This window comes from Leuciscus leuciscus (genome assembly GCF_965113295.1).
Source record: "Leuciscus leuciscus genome assembly, chromosome: 16".
In the NCBI taxonomy this organism is placed as follows: domain Eukaryota; kingdom Metazoa; phylum Chordata; class Actinopteri; order Cypriniformes; family Leuciscidae; genus Leuciscus; species Leuciscus leuciscus.
The window spans coordinates 2,830,836-2,851,440 of NC_138740.1; the positions used below are offsets into that span (position 1 = coordinate 2,830,836).

A 20,605-nucleotide genomic window follows, 5' to 3' on the forward strand; every position below is an offset into this window, starting at 1 on the left:
CACAACTATACAATTTGCAGAAAGAGAAAGCTGAAAACCATCAGAAGAGCAAAAACAAAAAGAATGATTAGATGGAGATGAATGACATGTATAGCAGCATGTGGTAAGGAACATTCTTCTGTTTATGATATATCATACAGCTAGACCTAAGACATTTCCAAGCAATAGCCTATTGACATCATATCCGGGAGATAAGTCAGTAAATTCGAGTTAAATCACAGGCTTCGCTGATCCCATGCGAATGTGCCACACGAAATTCAGATGTGGGGGGGTCATTTCTAAATCACACGAGGTCCCCAGATAATACTAATCCAGTGCCAATAGGGCTTCTGTGTTTGGTGTCTTGTGTGTATACATATATAGCCCTTTGTTCGCTTCTTGAGCTTGTTGGTTATTGTCTTGGTGTTTTGGTGTGTTATATATCATACTAAAGCATACATATATCATACTTTTCCATTCCTGATTAAACATGGCTGGGGTCTGTACCATGAAGCCGGTTTAGCTGGCTAATTTGTGCCAACCATAAATGCGGTATAACTCTCTCTCCACGGCTAACCTGCTCTGTCGCACGCTTTATTCTGGGGAAGAAATCTCAAACTGAAATTTGAGCAAGAAGGAGAAAAAGTGCCATCTACATCTCAAGTCTACTTTTATTAATGACACAACAAGAACAAAACATTGTGCTTTTGTAAAATAAAGAAAACAAACCTGTCCTGGTTTCCCTTCTGTAAAGTCAAGTCAAGTCACCTTTATTTATATAGCGCTTTTTAAGTGTTTCAGTCTTAGTTTGTCGGTTGTTGTCTTTGCACGTTGTGTGAAGCTGTTGCATTCCTGCTCTTTTATTATGTTTCGTGTTCCTGCTCCTGGTTTTGACCCTCTAGTTGGATTATCTTTGTTTTCATTTTCAATAAATACAGCTGCAAACTGGATTGACGCCTCTCTTCATCCCTGCTTACACGTCACAACAAGCTACTAGCAAGCTCTTGTGTGCTGAATCTGAACTCTCGGGCTGCGTTCCAGTCCAAAATTGTCATGCCCTTCGCTCGCTAACTTCCCTCCGTCTCGTTCACTCGGATGTACGTCATTGCTTACGTTGCACGAGCGCCCACTACTGGCGGAAACTGCGGCGGGCTGAACTGGAACGTCCTGAGGCCTTGATCACTTGGAATCAGCTGTGGAGTTGATTTATTATTTCATTTCTTTTCCTTTTAATTTGTTTAATGCAGCATCCAGATGTATATGTGTGTTTGGGTTGTTTAAAAAAAAAAAATTATAATTAATATATCTAAAGCCCTATTCGGACGGGACTAGTTTTCCAAACGACGTTTGAGTTACAATTCTTATCAACCTACGTCTGTGATTTCATGTACGGATTCGGACGGGACTAACATCTCCGTGTTTATTACCGAGGTAGGAGTGTCTGTGTTTTACATGTGGGTATTGCAGAAGATCACGTGTTCAGAATGCGTATGGATTGCGTATGCGTATTAAGCACTTTGAAATATAAAGTAAAACGTCCTAACGTATTTAGTGTTTTGTAAACATTTAATAAAAATTGTAGTATAAAAAAACTAAACATACATTTATCATCATGATTTTATAGAACTGGGTTCTTATAATAAACCCACTGGAATAAAAAGTTTTAACTTATATCATTTACACGTTATGTAATTAAGTGCAGAAATGAAAGTGATCTTACCTGAAGCTGATATTACAGTAGCCAGTCTGTACAGTTTACATGATTTGGCTCTTCTTGTTGATTTCATTTTTTTATTTCTTCGCAGTGTACCGAACACATCTACATCCATTATCGGTGCGCAAAAAGCAGAAACTTGAATACCGGCGCGATAGCGAGAGATTGTACGGTAGTTCACGTTGACCAAAACACACAAGAAAAAGCGTTTTGGAAAAAAACGGCATTTCGGCAATCACAGACATTCGCATTCGGACGGGATTAGATTTCTCCGAGGACCACCGAGTTTGACGAAAAACAGTAGGTCATTTGCTCTGGAATTTTTACAGAGGTCGTGTGAGAAAAAGACAGACATGGCAGATTCGGACAGGATTAAAATCTCAAAGTACGTCTGTGAAACAGAAATTTCTCTAACGTCCCCCTGTGAAACTAGTCCCGTCCGAATAGGGCTATAGAGTTGTTTGTTGTAGTGGTGATTAGACTAAATCAGTGGTGACGTCACAATCGTACTGCATTGTGGGACATATAGGTGCATGAAGTGTACATATGAAGTAGACTCGCTCCCTCGGTCAGAATCGAGGGAACGAGGGTCTGTCCATATAAACTTCACGAAGTGGAACGCACTTCAAAATGGTGGCAGGGATTCCCCCGAGGGATAGGCTTAAGGAAGTTCTCAAGTGCGTGTCTAAAAGTGGACTGGAACACAGCCTAGTTTTGGGTTGCTGCAAAGATCGTCTCCTCTTCTTCTTCTGCTCTTGTTCCTGTTGTGACGGTTAGCAAACAGTGTTGCATTACCACGCGCCCCCTTCTGGACTGGAGTGTGTTTCACGCCTACGATTGGCTGTTCTCACTTTCATGTGCACTCGCTCCATAGTTATTCATGAGACAGGATCAAAGCCTGAGAAAGTTGATGATCAGTGTCATGTTACCAACAAAGCCTGATTGGATTGGATTGGTTTTGTCAACATGAACCTCTAATCCTGTGTCCCAGAGTTTGTCTCCAGTGCTTCACGCAGACAGGAGGTCAACCTATAAATGGCTTACTTATAGTTGACCGTGATGCATTAAACGGAGATAAAAGGAAACATTTTACTATCCAATAAATAAATAAACACAATTATTACATGCATCAGGGCAGAATGAGCATCTTTGTAAACAATTTATCATGCAATAATTTTACAGAAATTCTACGAGGATTGAGGCCCAACAACTTCAGACACAAGTACATACACAATACAAACGAGCGTAAGTACCAAATACTCACTGATCTGACCGTAAGAGTATTATGAAATTTGACATGACACATTTTGAAACTCTACTTGAGCACTTCTTTGCTGTGTTTTCTGGAAACATCTGGGTATTAGTCACCTTTCTAAAATAAAATTGGAAATGCAACAAATGTAGCAAAGCCAAAGTAAATCTGTCACTATATTGCAACTCAGTTACTCATTGAAGAAATCCCAACCAGAGGGGGAAACATTTTATGTAAGACACACACTTAGTATCAATAACATTTAACAATAACATTTTTAGTTTCAATATAATAGATCATATTTTTGAGCCACTAAACCCATTCTTACCTCTCATTTATTTAGACAGCACTTGTTTTGTATCCCACGGCAAGCTAAATAAATTTTACATAAGTAATAGTTCAACGATTATATTTTGAAACAGGTTGAAAGAACAGACTGACATGTTATCGTTTTAAGTGAATTAGTCTTCTGCATTACAACAGTGCGATTGAAAACATCTCAGTGATCATAAATACAATAGAATCAACCGATTAATTCCATAAATTCAATATTTATAAATGAGGATTCATATACATGTCTGTCTATATCTATAATGTTGTTCGTATATCATTTACATTTACGTTTTATTTTGCAATGAAAGCACAAGTAAAAGTACGTGTGGTATAACCACACTTAATTCATACATAAAAAGTCTCACACACAAATACTCTTGAGATCACGCTGAGAAAAAGCCCACGTGTCCCCATGAGGAGGTCATTTAAGTGTTTGTGTCTCAGAGTCGTACTGATAAAAGACAGATTTTGAACAGGCTCACAATGCATAATTATGTGCCACATTCTGACTTCAAAATTGCTTGACGGATTATAATGGAGAAAGACTGGAAACAAAACGGTACATTGTGCGTCATCACTGCCCACTACATCTGCCTCGCTCATTTTCCTCTCATTCCTAACACACAATACTTCACGTTGTTGATGGAGTACGAGTATGACTGTTTATTTGTCTGTGTCTTCTTATGTGACGTTTGTAATGTTTCCAAATGTAGAAGGCCTTTTACTTAATGTGACACATTAGTCTTCGCTGAGTTTAAACTCTGCTGCTGGTATGACCAAATCACGGAAAGTAATTCCATAGCACAGGTATGGTATATATAATAATATTGCTATTTTTGCTGGAATTAATTAGCTTTTCCCTATGGAAGCTTGTTTCCGCCACAGAATAAAACATTTTAAAAGATAATTGCGACTTTTTATCTCACAATTGCTTTATTGAAATAAAGTCAGAATTGCGAGATATAAATTTAGAATTGCGTGAAATAAAGTCGCAATTGCGTCTTATAAAGTCAGAATTGCGAGATATAAAGTCAGAATTGCGAGATATAAAGTCAGAATTGCGTGAAATAAAGTCGCAATTGCGTGAAATAAAGTCGCAATTGCGTGTTATAAAGTCAGAATTGCGAGATATAAAGTCAGAATTGATTGATATAAAGTCAGAATTGCGAGATATAAAGTCAGAATTGCGAGATATAAAGTCAGAATTGATTGATATAAAGTCAGAATTGCGAGATATAAAGTCAGAATTGCGAGATATAAAGTCAGAATTGCATGTTATAAAGTCAGAATTGCGTGTTATAAAGTCAGAATTGCGTGATATAAAGTCAGAATTGATTGATATAAAGTCAGAATTGCGAGATATAAAGTCAGAATTGCGTGTTATAAAGTCAGAATTGCGTGTTATAAAGTCAGAATTGCGTGTTATAAAGTCAGAATTGCGTGATATAAAGTCAGAATTGATTGATATAAAGTCAGAATTGCGAGATATAAAGTCAGAATTGCGTGATATAAAGTCAGAATTGCGAGATATAAAGTCAGAATTGCGTGTTATAAAGTCAGAATTGCGTGTTATAAAGTCAGAATTGCGTGTTATAAAGTCAGAATTGCGTGATATAAAGTCAGAATTGATTGATATAAAGTCAGAATTGCGAGATATAAAGTCAGAATTGCGTGTTATAAAGTCGCAATTGCGTGTTATAAAGTCAGAATTGCGAGATATAAAGTCAGAATTGCGAGATATAAAGTCAGAATTGCGAGATATAAAGTCAGAATTGCGTGTTATAAAGTCAGAATTGCGTGTTATAAAGTCAGAATTGCGAGATAATAAGTCATAATTGCGAGGTATAAAGTCAGTATTGCGAGATATAAAGTCAGAATTGCGAGATATAAAGTCCAATTCTAAGGGAATAAAAGACGTACTTTTTATTTTATTTTATTTTTTACCTCAGAATAGTTTATATCTCACAATTCTGACTTTATAACACGCAATTGTGACTTTATATCATGCAATTCTGACTTTATATCACGCAATTCTGACTTTATAACACGCAATTGCGACTTTATATCATGCAATTCTGACTTTATATCACGCAATTCTGACTTTATAACACGCAATTCTGACTTTATATCTCGCAATTGCAACTTTATTTCTCAGAATTGCGACTTTATTTCTCAAAATTCTGACTTTATATCTCGCAATTCTGACTTTATATCTCGCAATTCTGACTTTATATCTCGCAATTCTGACTTTATATCTCGCAATTCTGACTTTATAACACGCAATTCTGACTTTATATCTCGCAATTCTGACTTTATTTCTCACAATTCTTACTTTATACTTTATATATATAAAAAGTCGCAATTATTATTATTTATTTATTATTCAGTGGCGGAAACAAGCTTCCATATTTCCCTCCCCAGTGAAATAAATACTTTTACAATGAAAAATATTTTACATCTCATTTTATTATTTCATCTTTTTATTTGGAAATTGATGGACACAAAACTAAAGGTATTCATCACAAGTAAATGATCTGCGCCAGTGCAAGTTGTTAAAAATAGACTCAAAACTAATCTTAAGCCCTATTTGTATGGGGACTAGTTTTCTAAACGATGTTTGAGTTACAATTCTTATTGCTCGACATCTGTGACTTCATGTATCGATTGCGTGCATCACATATATGTCTTTGAATTTATTATTTTTTGATATAATTGTAATTTATTATAAAAACCTTAAGTAAACTATCCAAGTTTATAATAAACGTGCATAAATTAGCAAAGAAATCGAATTATCTTACTCTTATCTGACACTAATATTAAAATGGTTAATGAATGAATTCATTTTATAATGTTTTTTTTTTTTTTTTTTGGATGCCATCCATATTGAAATTAAATGAAAGAGTGCAGAAGATTGGTGTGCACTGCAAAGGGTAGCTCAGGTGACACTAATTTAAACTACTCCCTCCCAAATGTGACAAAAAGCTCTCCTGTTCCCACACGTCTATTATACGACGCAGCTCTACATGCAACGATAACTATATGTTCCCACTACAGCCATTTACAAGCCTCCTGTCCGCTGAAAGGGTCTCTTCATTCGAGTGGGTATATGGAAAACATTCTTTAATCAGTCACATCCAGATGGTCCTAAGTCACTCTGACATTCATTTCTAAGTCATTGCCTCACTTTGCCACATCCAAGCCAACTCAGAAGGGGGTGCATTCATGCTCCAGTGATGAGGTTTCCACTATAGGAGGGCCCACAGAGCTCTCTTTGTTGCTTAGATCTGTGTATGTGTGCATGTAGGTGGAAGTGGAGTGGGCGCAAAGGAAAACCAATGTCTTTGTTCTGCCTTTTGGTCAAAAGATGCTCAATATCTCCAGTTTTACTATTTAACTTGACCATTATGTTGTAGTTGTTGTTGATTTCTTGCATTGTGACAATATTTTATTCAATTATTTTATTATTTTATTAGTAAGCACATTTACTGTAACCCTCATATTCTCGTTACTATGAGGAAAAAATCTCATTCTCGTTCAAATGACAATCTGGGACATAGTGTATATGAAGAGTTCAGATGCAAAAGCCTCTAAGTGCCATCTGACATTTTCTTCTAAAATGATCATTTTTATCAACCTCGTATATTTAAGTTCAATAATTTCACTTAAATGGAAAAGCAAATTACCTATTAATTGTCATTCAATTTTTATCAAGGTTGATAAAAATGATCATATTGGTAATATATATGGTAATTTTATATTTTGTTAATTAGAATCAGAACAAATGAAAGCAATACAACCCATACTACCATGGCTCACAGTTAAAATTGTACTTTACAAATTTTCTTTTTAACTTTGAGGTGAAATATCATGACATGGACATATCTGGAAGTTTTTGTGAGATCCACCTCAGGAAATCTCTCCTGTTAGCTTATAAATGTAGATTTTTTGTCATTTGCTTGTACATTTATTCTCTAAAAGGCTTTATAAAACACATCCCCCGGTTTCACAGACAAGGCTTGAGCTAGTCCCAGACTAAAATAGATGTTTGAGCTGTTTTAACTGAAAGCATACATACACTGATACATCTTAAAATACATCAGTGCCATTGTTTTGTCTGAAGATGAACATCAATAATGTTGTTTTCTAAGGCACATTTATAAAAGCTACTTAAAGGCCTAATCCTGGTTTAATCTAAGCCCTGTCTGTGAAACCAGGCCATTACTTGGGCAAAATGGATTTTGCTTTCGGTTAAACTTTATTAAAGAGCATCTGGACTTTGTTATCCAGTTGTTGAAGACATTTTGACTGGCGAAGTAGTACAGATTTCATACCACATCAAAACAACTAAAGAAAATCATCAGAGTGGGATGAAATGCATGCTTGGGTGCACTTCTACTTGAATATTGTAAAGTGACAGGACTTGGATGAAAACACATTCTAATAGCAGCACCAAATGCCAACCACGAGTGTGAATAGATCATTGATGTCAATCAATATTGTTATCATTTATAGATAAAGAGAAGCGGACTGTTTTTGCTGATGTATGTCGATATTTGCCTTCATTCACCTGACCTTTGGTTTTGTTCTTTAGATCTGGAAAGGTTTGGTCTCCAACTGGAATAGAAGAAACCAAGACAAGTCCATACACCGGAATACTGGAGTCTGAGTCACAGGTATAACCCTCATATTTGATTTTCCCATAGGATACTGTTCCAGACAGCTTCATTTACATTTTAATTGAAGGGATTAAGCAGAAACTTATCCAGAGAAATTCACAAAATGCTGTGAGCATGTTGTGATCTATTTCATTGCCTAGCAACAACTGTTTGCTTCATAGAAATATAAACAACTACACAATGCTTAATCGTTTTTCAATGTAAAACAAAAAATTCTATTACAAAAGCATTTGCAAAATTTGAGGACTAGTTGAAGTCAAATATATGAATTTTTTGCCTTCTGATTGAACGAACTATAACTGAATAAATACTGAAACAATGAATTTCTTGTTTGTTCATTTTAGTTAAAGTCCCCCTTTAGTCAATAATTGTATCCCATAAAACTCATCTTCGAAAAAAAAATCATCATGCCTTAAAATATCTTGAATGTAACTCGACACCCTTGCCTCATTTAGTATATGCGGTTCTATGAATATGCAAATGAGCCCCGCCTCCACTCACTCACTCAGCTCAGAGATCCACTCGTTGACGATCACTCGTTGATCTGATTGGTTACAAGGTAGTTTGTGACGTCAGAAACACCAGCGATTTCAAAGCGTGTCACTGCAGTTTTAAAGTCCCTGTAAAGTCATAATTAAGTATGTGTTCTGAGTTTGTCACACCACAGAAAAATGTGTTATTAGCCACCCAGCCAAATTTGAATGATAAAAAAAGCAGCCAAGTAAATAAAATAAGCTATCAAAATCTTGAAAAAATGAGCAGTGGTCTCTGCTCTCAAACGCTGGGGGCGTGTCCACTGGCTGCGCTGAAACCACGCCCACTCGCGGGAAAGTTAACTCGCGGGCACGCACTGCCGATCATGGCACCAGTTGTCGGCGCGACGGCAGGATGAAGGCCGTGGCGGGAGATAGTCGGTTCGGCCCCATTCACGAGTAACAGCGGATTATCAGTGAATCCCAGTTGTCTCTGACGAAAGTTTATAAAACTATCCTGTGTAAAATGATCACTACAGAGGTGGGTGTTGATCCTCAGCTCTCCATCAAGGTGGCTCTTCACAAAATGAATCCACCTCTTGTTGATATGATCGTTGTTCGGAAATTTAAATAAGGACACCGATCTGTTTTGTAAGTGATCGCATCCAGGTAATACGCATTTCCGTGACGAAGGCATAGCTAGCTAGTAAACTGTAGGCTGTAGTAAAGAGTACTGACAGTAACTCGCGATTGAGCGGCGAAATGATAGGGAAGGGGGCCAGGAGCTCAGCGGCTCCAGTGCGTCATCGACAGTAGGGGCAGGGCCAGGAGCTCAGCGGCTCCAGTGCGTCATCGACAGTAGGGGCAGGGCCAGGAGCTCAGCGGCTCCAGTGCGTCATCGACAGTAGGGACAGGGCCAGGAGCTCAGCGGCTCCAGTACGTCATCGACAGTAGGGGCAGGGCCAGGAGCTCAGCGGCTCCAGTGCGTCATCGACAGTAGGGGCAGGGCCAGGAGCTCAGCGGCTCCAGTACGTCATCGACAGTAGGGGCAGGGCCAGGAGCTCAGCGGCTCCAGTGCGTCATCGACAGTAGGGGCGGGGCCAGGAGCTCAGCGGCTCCAGTGCGTCATCGACAGTAGGGGCAGGGCCAGGAGCTCAGCGGCTCCAGTGCGTCATCGACAGTAGGGGCGGGGCCAGGAGCTCAGCGGCTCCAGTGCGTCATCGACAGTAGGGGCGGGGCCAGGAGCTCAGCGGCTCCAGTGCGTCAGACAGTAGGGGCGGGGCCTGGAGCTCAGCGGCTCCAGTGCGTCATCGACAGTAGGGGCAGGGCCAGGAGCTCAGCGGCTCCAGTGCGTCATCGACAGTAGGGGCGGGGCCAGGAGCTCAGTGGCTCCAGTGCGTCATCGACAGTAGGGGCGGGGCCAGGAGCTCAGCGGCTCCAGTGCGTCAGACAGTAGGGGCGGGGCCTGGAGCTCAGCGGCTCCAGTGTGTCAGACAGTAGGGGCGGGGCCAGGAGCTCAGCGGCTCCAGTGCGTCATCTACAGTAGGGGCGGGGCCAGGAGCTCAGCGGCTCCAGTGCGTCATCTACAGTAGGGGCGGGGCCAGGAGCTCAGCGGCTCCAGTGTGTCCGACAGTACGAGCGGGGCCTGGAGCTCAGCGGCTTCAGTGTGTCAGACAGTAGGGGCAGGGCCAGGAGCTCAGCGGCTCCAGTGCGTCATCTACAGTAGGGGCGGGGCCAGGAGCTCAGCGGCTCCAGTGCGTCATCGACAGTAGGGGCGGGGCCAGGAGCTCAGCGGCTCCAGTGCGTCATCGACAGTAGGGGCGGGGCCAGGAGCTCAGCGGCTCCAATGCATCATAACCAGTAGGGGCGGGGCCAGGAGCTCAGCGGCTCCAGTGCATCATCGAGCCACCGTTTTAGCCCTGCCCAATAAATCCTGAACACAGCAACGGTGAAAAACTGTTTAACGGTCTAACTCCACAATTCAGTGCTTCACAGTTCACAGTCTTTGTAATGTGTTTTAGCAATACATTTCTAACATTTATAATGTGTTTAGATTTTTTTTTTTTTTTGCCTTTACAGGGACTTTAAGGAGCAAAATACTCAGCAATGGTGTTGACTTGTGAATTTACACATGGTTTGTCTTAAAACATATTAAAAACACCACATAGACATATAAACAACATTTAAAAACATGATTTTCACCACAGGGACTTTAATGCATTAACTAATTTTAGTTCACATTATAGTGTTACTTTTGAAATGAAGGGATGGACATGTTTATTTGACCCTTTATATATGTTAATATCATCAGTAAGACTCACAAGTTTACACATATAGTACTTCTTGAAGTCAAAGAGATGATGAAGTTTAACATAGATGCTCTTTTATAGTCATGCTGGTGCACGTCACATGACTACCTCAGCCAATAGAATTGGTGTGTTTGCACACATGCTTCAGACACTGGTTCCTCTAGAAGCGTTTCCATAGCGTTAACACCACGTTGCAGCATAGAGGTCCCTCAAAAGGGAACTAATAAAGACCAACCTCTGCTGAACTGTGTTAAAAATGGATAATGTCACTCCCTAAATATTATATCAGAAGAGGAGAATATTATAATAACCATTCATTTTTAAATAGGGTAATGTCACATTATAGCAGTGTATTACATAAACAGTGAAGGCATGATATTTTCCCATCAGAAAGATGACTTTTTGGCTGGTGCTCTATGGAAATTAAATGTAATAGTCCACAATATTCCCTTTGAATTCTTCCATCCTAAAATACATTTTCAACATGACGCTAATGTTTTCTTTGTATTCACTCGTGTAATGAAAAATAGCCCATGTCAGCCATTTTGTGGCAAATGAGACAGATGGTTTCAAATCGTTCTTGGCCCTGACACTGGAATCAGATGGGCATTGCACAAATCTTCAGTAAAGTCACATTCACATTTGGTGACTGTATGTCATAACGTCTATAAAGTGTTTCAGGGATTTCCAGAGCAGATGTGTGCCTCATGCTGAGATGTAAGTCATTGTGGCTTTTGCCATGGCCACTGGAAAGTATGAATGTTGAAAATCTGTAAGAATAGCGATAGAACAAGTCACGTCATTTCCAATGGAAGGAGACACAGCCAAGCATGTGGTCGAGCCAAAGAATTTTTCAGAGGCTGTATTTTATCCCAGACTGTGTAGGTCGGAGCATAACTGAGGTATTGTTTCATTGCTCGGAAGTCTTGTCACCAGTTGTAATATGAGACAGCATTTCTTTTATGAATGGAACAAAATTGTTGGTCACATATGATCCACCAGGCTTTTTAGGCCCTCTTTTATAGCCATAGTCATTTATTTATTTATTTAATTATTTATTTTGGTTACCAGTTATAGCATCATCATTACTCCAGTCTTCAGTGTCACATGATCCTTCAGAAATCATTCTAATATGCCAATTTGCTCAAATGCTCAATTATTATTAGGGATGCACAATATATCGGCCACCATATCGGTATCGGCCGATATATGTTAATTTTTAATGTTATCGGCCAATATATTAAAGCCGATAAATAATGGATTATTTCCTCCAGCTGTGACACTTCAAATGTGCACTGATCAACATGATGGTTTTGAATTGCTTAAAATATGATATCGGCTACATAAAATTATCATGAGAACATTATATAGTGTGTGTGAGACATGGCTTTTAATGGAAATACTTCTGTTTTTGTTATCAGCCTCTCAAAAATTCGGTTATATCGGTTATCGGCTTTCAAATATAAAGAATTATCGGTATCGGCCCAAAATATTCATATCGGTGCATCCCTAATTATTATAAAATTTTCACTGGTGCTCAATTATCAATAATGGTTCTTATTATTATCAATGTTGAAAACGTAATATTTAATATTGTTATGGAAACTTTTTAAAAGCTGTTATAATAATTGAGGCTTGGTGAACATACAAGACTTCTTTCAAGAATGTATTTATTCCAAACTTTTTACCAGAACTGTATGTATATCTCATCAGTACTGAAGTCTTCCTGAATCTAAGAAGCTGTATTTTGTTGTGTTTTATGTTACCAAATATCTAAAAAATCTCACATTGTTTGGTGCATTTTTAAGTCTTGCATGAATAAATCCTAAATTGTGTTATTTCTGAATGAATATCTCTATATTACGTGTGTTCGGAGAGGGAACGATGGTGTTACGGGGCTGATGCTGGGAGTGGGTTGTTTAAGTCTGTCAACAGTGGCCATATGGTTTCCATCAGGTCCTCCCTTCAACTTCCCTTGCAGTGTTCAGGTCGATATCAACCTTCATAAATCACAGGTCATTTTTCCCAAAGCAAGCCTTAATTAATAAAAGTAGGTTTGAGGTCAGTTTTGATTTATACAGTTCATTGCTAGCAGTAGCAAACCGCCTTTTTTGGTTGGTTCTGAATGTTCTGGCTCTGTGGGCAGTCACCCAGAACCAAAGGGCATGCTGGGATATCACTGTAAAACAGGTCAGTGAAATCTGATGATTGTCAGGATTTATGAGCAGACACAAACACTCCTCATAAATATCCCCCTGGTCTTTTTGTGTTTCTTTTGGGCCCTCACTGGCGATTATGGGAAACTAGCTTTAACCAGCAACGTTTGCTTTTGGAATGCGATGAGATAACTGTTCTCATTGGTTGTGTTTTGTGTTGAACCCCTTCAGACCTGATTTTTTATCTACATGATACTTATGAAGACATAAAATCATATTAATAAAAAATTAGGGGTCAAATCTTTGGATGATCAGGGGCCAATGGGTGACCAGGCATTTGTCATATTATTAAAACTTAAAATTGTATTGGTTTACACACACACACACAAAAAAAAACATGTAATATGGTCTGAAGGGGTTAATTGTGTCACCCACGTCCCATTTTCACGTTTGCTTTTCACTGGCATCTGTTGCATTAAATAAGCATTAATTAAATGCAGTAGAAATAACAAGCACTACCATGATATATTTATAAATAATAGGGATGCACCAATATGAAAACTTAGGCCGATACCGATAACCGATAATTCTTTATATTTGAAAGCCGATAACCGATATATTGGCTGATAAATCCAAATTGTGATATATAATTTTGAGCCTGATTACAAAAACAAAAGTCTCACCATTAAAATCAATGTCCCAAACACACAATTATGATGTTCTCATTATAATGTTATGTAGCCGATATGAGGGACTTGCGCTGCACATGTTGCACTTCACAATATTTTCAATATTTGAAGTGATTCCAATCATATTTCAAGCAATTCAAAGCCATCATGTTGAAGAGTCTCAGCTGAAGGAAATAATACATTATTTATCGGCTTTAATATATCGGCCAAATTTTCTTATCGGGCCGATAATGATAACATTAAAAATTATCATATATTGGCCGATACCGATATAGTTGCAGAAATATCGTGCATCCCTAATAAATACATTACAATTTTAACAATTTATCTTTTTTGCATTACAATAGTTTGCATTAAGTGAATTACATGAATAAAAAAATCTGCTAAAATGTGCTTAATAGCTAAATAGACTTATATATATATTCATATCTCTCATTTGTAATTCTTTTCATGTCTGCTAATAGGTTTCGTGAGCATTCTCACCCATTCAGAACTTCTTGAGAACCAAACTGTTTTTAAACTGTGTTGATAAGGGTGTCGTGTAATATTTCCCCTAGTATGAGAAGTATGATAAACGTATATCGTGTAAAAGGAGCGTCTGTTTCAACCACGGCTGCAATTTCAGTGATCCTCTAGATTCACCGTACTGCAGAATAGGTTAAATAATTCACTTTAATGAGACATTAGCCTTATCCAGATTTATTAAATAACAAAAGTCTAAGCTTATATAGTGAAAATTTATGTTTAAAAAAGGTAGAGAGGTACAAATGAATGCTTTTCGATGTTAGACTACAAAACTGGCACTTTTATAAGCTATACACCAGATGTGTAGACTAGTAAATCTGCCGTTTTTATTGCAGTTACACCCATTTGTGGCAGACATGTGAACTAAAGGAGCATGCATCTACGTTTCCTTTCCAGCAAAGGTCAGAACAGATGTTATTTCTAAATATTATCATTATTATATGCTTTAGATAACCATAACTAATGTTTATATTAGTTTCTGCAGTAATCAGCTAGTGGTTAAATCAAAGCGGAGGTGAATAATATATAGAAGATCCACAAAATAACACAAAACCCCATCATGGTTCAATGCAAAAACACAATTTAACAACATACGATGTGCATAATGTGCATTACTGATAAAAAAGCTAAGAAGAAACAGATTTATTAAAATGAATTGTGAAGTGTCACACAAGCTATTCTGGGAATGTCTGCTTTTCACTGCAAATTATAAGATGATTTATTCTGTTTTATTTCTATAAATGGCACATTTAACTGTGTTTTACTGTAAAATTGCATGAAATATAAGGATAGATTTTTCCCCATGTATATATACAGTTACAGTTTTTCCCTTTATATATTAAGGAAACTACAGTTAATTTTCAATGAGGGCATTTACAAAGATACTGGTGCAAAGAATTCTGTTTTTAACATTATGTGTAGAGCTCAAGAGAAAAAAAGAGATAAATGATATGAACCTTTCAAACCCATTAACCCGCACGTTGTTTTAAGAATGAGAAAGCTAGGAGAACAGCTGGCTTCTGTCCACTCAAAGATGAGAAATGCAATAAAACGCTTGTCTTGCTGCCCATTTTGAACTGTAATAAAGACTGATATGAGATATTTTTCATGGTCATAAGGCTAAAAACAACAGAAAACAGAGCCTTCATGATTTGCAGACGAATCCTCCGGCCTCCTGCTGTGGAAGTACAGAGCGCTGATGTGAACTTGTATTCCTCCGCTATCTATGAAAATACTGCCATTATTTATTCTCCCTCGGGTCGGTCCAAACCAATATACTGTTGTTATTTTTTCTTGGAACACCGTAAGATAAGCCACACATTTTGGTATCAACTCCCAAGAATAAATGTTTCTTAAACATCAAATCATCATATCAGAATGATTTCTGAAGAATCATGTGACCCTGAAGACTGGAGTAATGATGCTGAAAATTCAGCTTTGATCACAGGAATAAATTACATTTTAAAATATAATCGAATAAAAAAGTTATTTTAAATTGTAATAATATTTCACAATATTACAGTTTTTTACTGTATTTTTGATTGGATGAATGCAGGCTTGGTGAGCAGAAGAGACTTAATTATTGCAAATTTTGACTATGATATCAAAACTACATCCCTCCCAAAATGGTGTCTTAATATTTAAATGGGAATGTTGTTGACATTTGCCTGGCATTGCTTATTATACAACATTGGTGCATTCAGTTTCACAGATTTTTTTGAGATCAGTTGTTTTGTATAATAAATTTAACAGCACATTTGCAAAGTTTTGACTAATTTGCTACCGTTCCTTCAGGATTTTCCCCATCATTTATTATTTTGTTTGATTTTAATGTAGATTTATTGCCAGTAATTTCTGACATGCAGAGTTTTAAATTTGGCAGCCATTAATATTCAATTAAGTTTCTTCTTTTCTCAGAATTAGTCCCCAAATACGATACTTCAGACAAACCGTTTAACAAAACAACAACAACAAAAAGATGTCTCCACTCCATCTGCAAAACATAACACTAATAAGTTGCCTTAAATGACTCCGGATGTCATAAAATGGCTGCTAACTTATAATCAAAAGCTGCGCTGACCAGAGGCAAATATGTATGATGGGAATTTGTCTGCAACAGTAAATATTTACATATTTTCTGAGTAAGCTGTTTATTGAGTGCATGTCAGATCTGTAAACCTGTCAAGTATTGTTCCAATCATACAGTCATCACAGTTCAGATTATATTAGCTCTTAGTTGAAACAGTGAATAATTTGCTCTTAATATTTTTTTTTTTTTGTGAAGAGATTTGGATGGTATTACAATAGGGGTGTAACAATATATCGCAATACAAAAATGCAACAATATGTATCGTGGATAGTTCACCCAAAACAAAAATTACTGTATGAGAAAAAAATCAAGTTTTCAGAGTTTTAGTGTCAGATATTAAACTACTATAATATTGAATATAATGTATAATAATGCAATGGGGGAATATTTGTGGCTCCTGATAATGCCAAATGTCTGATGTTACCAGTAAAAAGTGTCCGACATTATTATAAATATATCTAGTCAGTGACAGAGAATATTCGTCTACAATAATTCAGTATTTTCATCTTTAGAATCATGAATATTGTTATTCTGGTGTCTCTATTGTCCTGTGCTTTGGGTTTCAGCACCAAGTCCAAGACTATTCATTTACACTCACAATGTAAAACCAAATTTAGCGTTTTAATCAATAGCACATTTTTTGTTTACCGTATATCATATGTCTTGGAGTATCGCAATAATATCGTATCCTGATATGTATCGAATCGTGACATGAGGGCATCGTTACACCTCTAGCTTACAATCAAAAAATACTTTTTTTCTTCTTTTTTTACAGACCTTTCGACCAATCAGCAGTGGCTATAGTCCCACTCCGAAGAGTCCCTCGCCCATGAGTCCAATCACAGGCGGTGTGTCCTACAATAACGGCAACTCAAGACCTACGTACAACAATCCAGCCGGACTGTATTCACACAACAACGGCAATGGAGCTCTTCCCAAGCAGATGTCAGGCCTCAGCCTGGGCTCTCCTCACAGGTGGGACATTTTACAGTTTTTCACACATGCACAGGAATAGCATAATGGGCCCTATTTTAAGGATCTAAGCTCATGGTCTAAAGCGCATGGCGCAAGTGCACTTAGGTCGTGTCCGAACCCCCTTTTGCTAGTTAACGATGAGGAAAATGGTCGGTGCTCCCGGCGCATGGTCTAAAAGGGTCGTCCCTATTCTCTTAATGAGTAATGGGTGTGTTTTGGGCGTAAACAAAACAAAAAAACAACAACCAAAGCCTCATCTCCCATTGCCTTTAAAAGCCAGTTGTGCTCGCGCCATGGTGGATTCGCTATTTACATGGAGGAATTTACAAGTGGAAAAACTGAACGCGTCTCTAGCGTGGAAATGGATCTGCTCGTGCGCGAGGTTAAAGCGTGCAAGAAGACCATCTACGTATTATCTTTTATTTGTAATATTTGGCATGTTTGTGTGCTGCTTCACATCCCTGATAAGCAGTGTGTGTGTGTAATAAGCAGAGTGTACATGTGTTGGACTCGCCTATAGGCGCACATCACTAACGCGCTCTTTAAATAACAAAAAATACTGTGCCATTGACTTTAGACCAGGTTTCAGTTGGTCAATGGCTCAGTCTATTTCAGTTCCTCAAAATAGCAACGCTCCAACAATGCGCCTGAACACACACCTCGTTCTCCGACCAGCAGCCCATGGGTGAACAGATGGGCACAAATGCATTTGCTATTTAAACAACATGAAAATGACGTGAAAATGAAAACTGCGTCGGGCTGAAACTAGCAAAACACACTTGCGTCGCGCCTGGCGCTGCATTGCTCTGGGTGTATGATTAGGCCCAATGCATTTTTCTTTGGAATAACAGTGAGACCAGCAACGCAAGGTAAATAGGGTCAGTTCTAAATTAATGTTAACTGTACACAGCTAAACTCTAGCCAACACAAACCACACCGGTCTTGCAGTGGTGCCAGAAACACATATTTATGATCCTCACAAGGCTGTGAGAAACATAGTGATTTATCAAGGAAGTGATCTTGGGGATCTTTCCCATGTTGGACATCTACAGTGCAGGTCCTGTCTTCACTCAGAGCACTTGCACACAACAATAAACATTTCAGACTGAAATATGCTACAGCTCTTCAGGCATATTGTTATGTAAAACTGAGTTCATGAGTTCAGCGAAGCACAGGACTGGAAAAAGTTGAACAGTTTTCAGGGAACATCTGCCGCACTGATATTTGCAAAACATCCTTGAATTTTTCTGAAGCACTAGTGTATTTGGATGTGAGATAAGGATGATCGAGAACCGTTTGGTTGCTTGTAAAACTTGCTGTTTACTCTGAATATGACAAATCCGCTGTTTATGAATTCCTGGATTCCTGGAGTTGTCATAACACTGATCACTCTCATGGAAACTTCCAACAAGGAAATCCATCAAAGTATCTGCTGTGTACTTGGGGGGAATCAGTTCCTTCAAAGATCTGAACTCATAACGACAGTCAAACTTGTTTGGAAACGTCTACTCATTCTTTATTATTAGTAATGGGGATTTTGGGGCCGATCACGATTACGATCACTGTAAGCAGTGTTGGCCGATATCGATCACTGATACTGAAATAAATAATAGGCACACTATTCTTAACAACAATGTATTTAAGTATGAATAAAATAAGAGATGAGAAAGTATCATGAATTGACAACTTTTCATTTATTGTCTGTTATTTATTGCAACATATTCCATTCGCTCATTTAGAGGTGATTAGGAACAGCTTAAAGCTTAACAAATATAGCATTCCTGTGAAATAAATTATAAAAAATTATACTTTATCAACAGAAAGTAATCAAATGTAAAACAACACTGCATAGTCTTCACTGTATATATTAAATATAGATTAAACCTACTAAAGAGCAGTGAGTTATTTTCTCTTTGTCTTTTCTTGTTGGATTAACATTTATAACACAGACGGCATCAGGAATATTAGGCTGCTGTCACTTTAAGAGCTGAATGCACATATCCAATATACTGATACACTTCAGAGCTGCCAACTCTCACGCATTCACCGTGAGACACTTTTCACACGCTCTCACGCCACACATCCATTTTCTCACGCACAGAAAAATCGTGAAGCAAAGAGGACACGGAGACCAACAGACTAGAAGAGCAGTTACTTATGATAGAAAAAAAATCTCAGCTCTCAGATTCTGTCACTTTTATTACGAAATTCAGTACCGTTTTGGCGTTTGTAACTGTGACGTGACAGATCCCTAGCGGCACGTGACCCGATCATCTCTACTAGCTAATAGTAAATAAACACGAATGAACACTGTTAAAAGAAACAGTACAACTTACAGAAATGTATATTCCTCATACATAATATCGATCAATCAGTGTTTTTCATCCGCGGAAAGGGTCAATAAAACAGCTGGAGAACAATTATGTCACATAACATTTACCTCAGGAAAGCCATTTGATGACCATAATATAGGCTATAGCACGTTAGTTGGCTAGAAAAAAAGAGCTATAGAGAGTATTTTGCTATGTGTAGGCTACTATATTACATATTTATTATATTTTAAATGCATTATATTTAATTTTAGTTATTTTTAACCTAAAATAATACTGCCAGCTCTGTATGTTTACAGCATTAGGTGAGATTTTTTTTTTTTTCTTGAGAAAAATTCATGCCTATCTTGCCTACCTAATATTTATCCAAATTAGTCAATATTAAATCAAATCACAAGAATTGAACTGAATTGAAATCCTGAAATTTGTTTCAAGCAATAATAAAAAGCGTAGCTTACCAGAAATTGTACCATATAAACATTGTAACATGTTGTCACTAAACCTAATAAAATTCAGTTTAGTTACTAAAATGTTTTGACAATCACAATACACTTATTGTGATGCAAGATAATTTTTTTACATCCCAAACTTTTGCCTGGTATGTATGTGTGTATCTGAATATTTGTAACAAATGTGTTGTATTTGAATTTTAAACCAATTTCTTTGGCTTCCTTTCCTTTAGAGATGTACTGAAGCTTTTATAAATAACTTGAGAAAGTGTGTAGTTCAGTATGGAAACACATGTTTATGTTCAAGATCTGGATGTGTTTTCCTCTCAGTTTCAGCCCTGAACCACCAGTGAATTCATCAGGCAACCGCAATGGTTTCGACCCGCAGTCAGACGTCTACAGGATGCTTCAGGACCACGAGGAACCTGTGTCCGCTCCCAAACAATCTGGCTCCTTTAAATACCTGCAGGGAATCCTGGAAGCTGAGGATGGGGGTCAGTTTTACTTATTCACTTCTCTCAGAATCAGGCTGTATTTCAGCAGTGGTGTGTAACACAGTTACTCCTACTCGCCAGTTTGGCAGTTGAATTTTATACATAATATATGCATTTTTTAATTGTAGTTTTTTAAAAAGGCATCTGAAATAATAAGTGCAA

The 20,605-nt window shown here is 37.9% G+C and overlaps 1 protein-coding gene across 2 annotated transcripts in view; it reads left to right on the forward strand.

Moving 5' to 3' along the window:
- The window catches only part of pdlim4 (PDZ and LIM domain 4), a 50,439-nt gene that overhangs the window by 19,464 nt on the left and 10,370 nt on the right, over positions 1 to 20,605 (forward strand). For both annotated transcript variants that reach the window (XR_014198715.1, XM_082141406.1), the window contains exons 3-5: positions 7,870 to 7,951; positions 16,971 to 17,170; positions 20,280 to 20,443. Coding sequence is in view for 1 of the 2 variants with exons in the window: in XM_082141406.1 (XP_081997532.1) it covers positions 7,870 to 7,951; positions 16,971 to 17,170; positions 20,280 to 20,443 (446 nt within the window). In the remaining variant the exon portion in view is untranslated. The remainder of the gene's footprint in view (positions 1 to 7,869; positions 7,952 to 16,970; positions 17,171 to 20,279; positions 20,444 to 20,605) is intronic.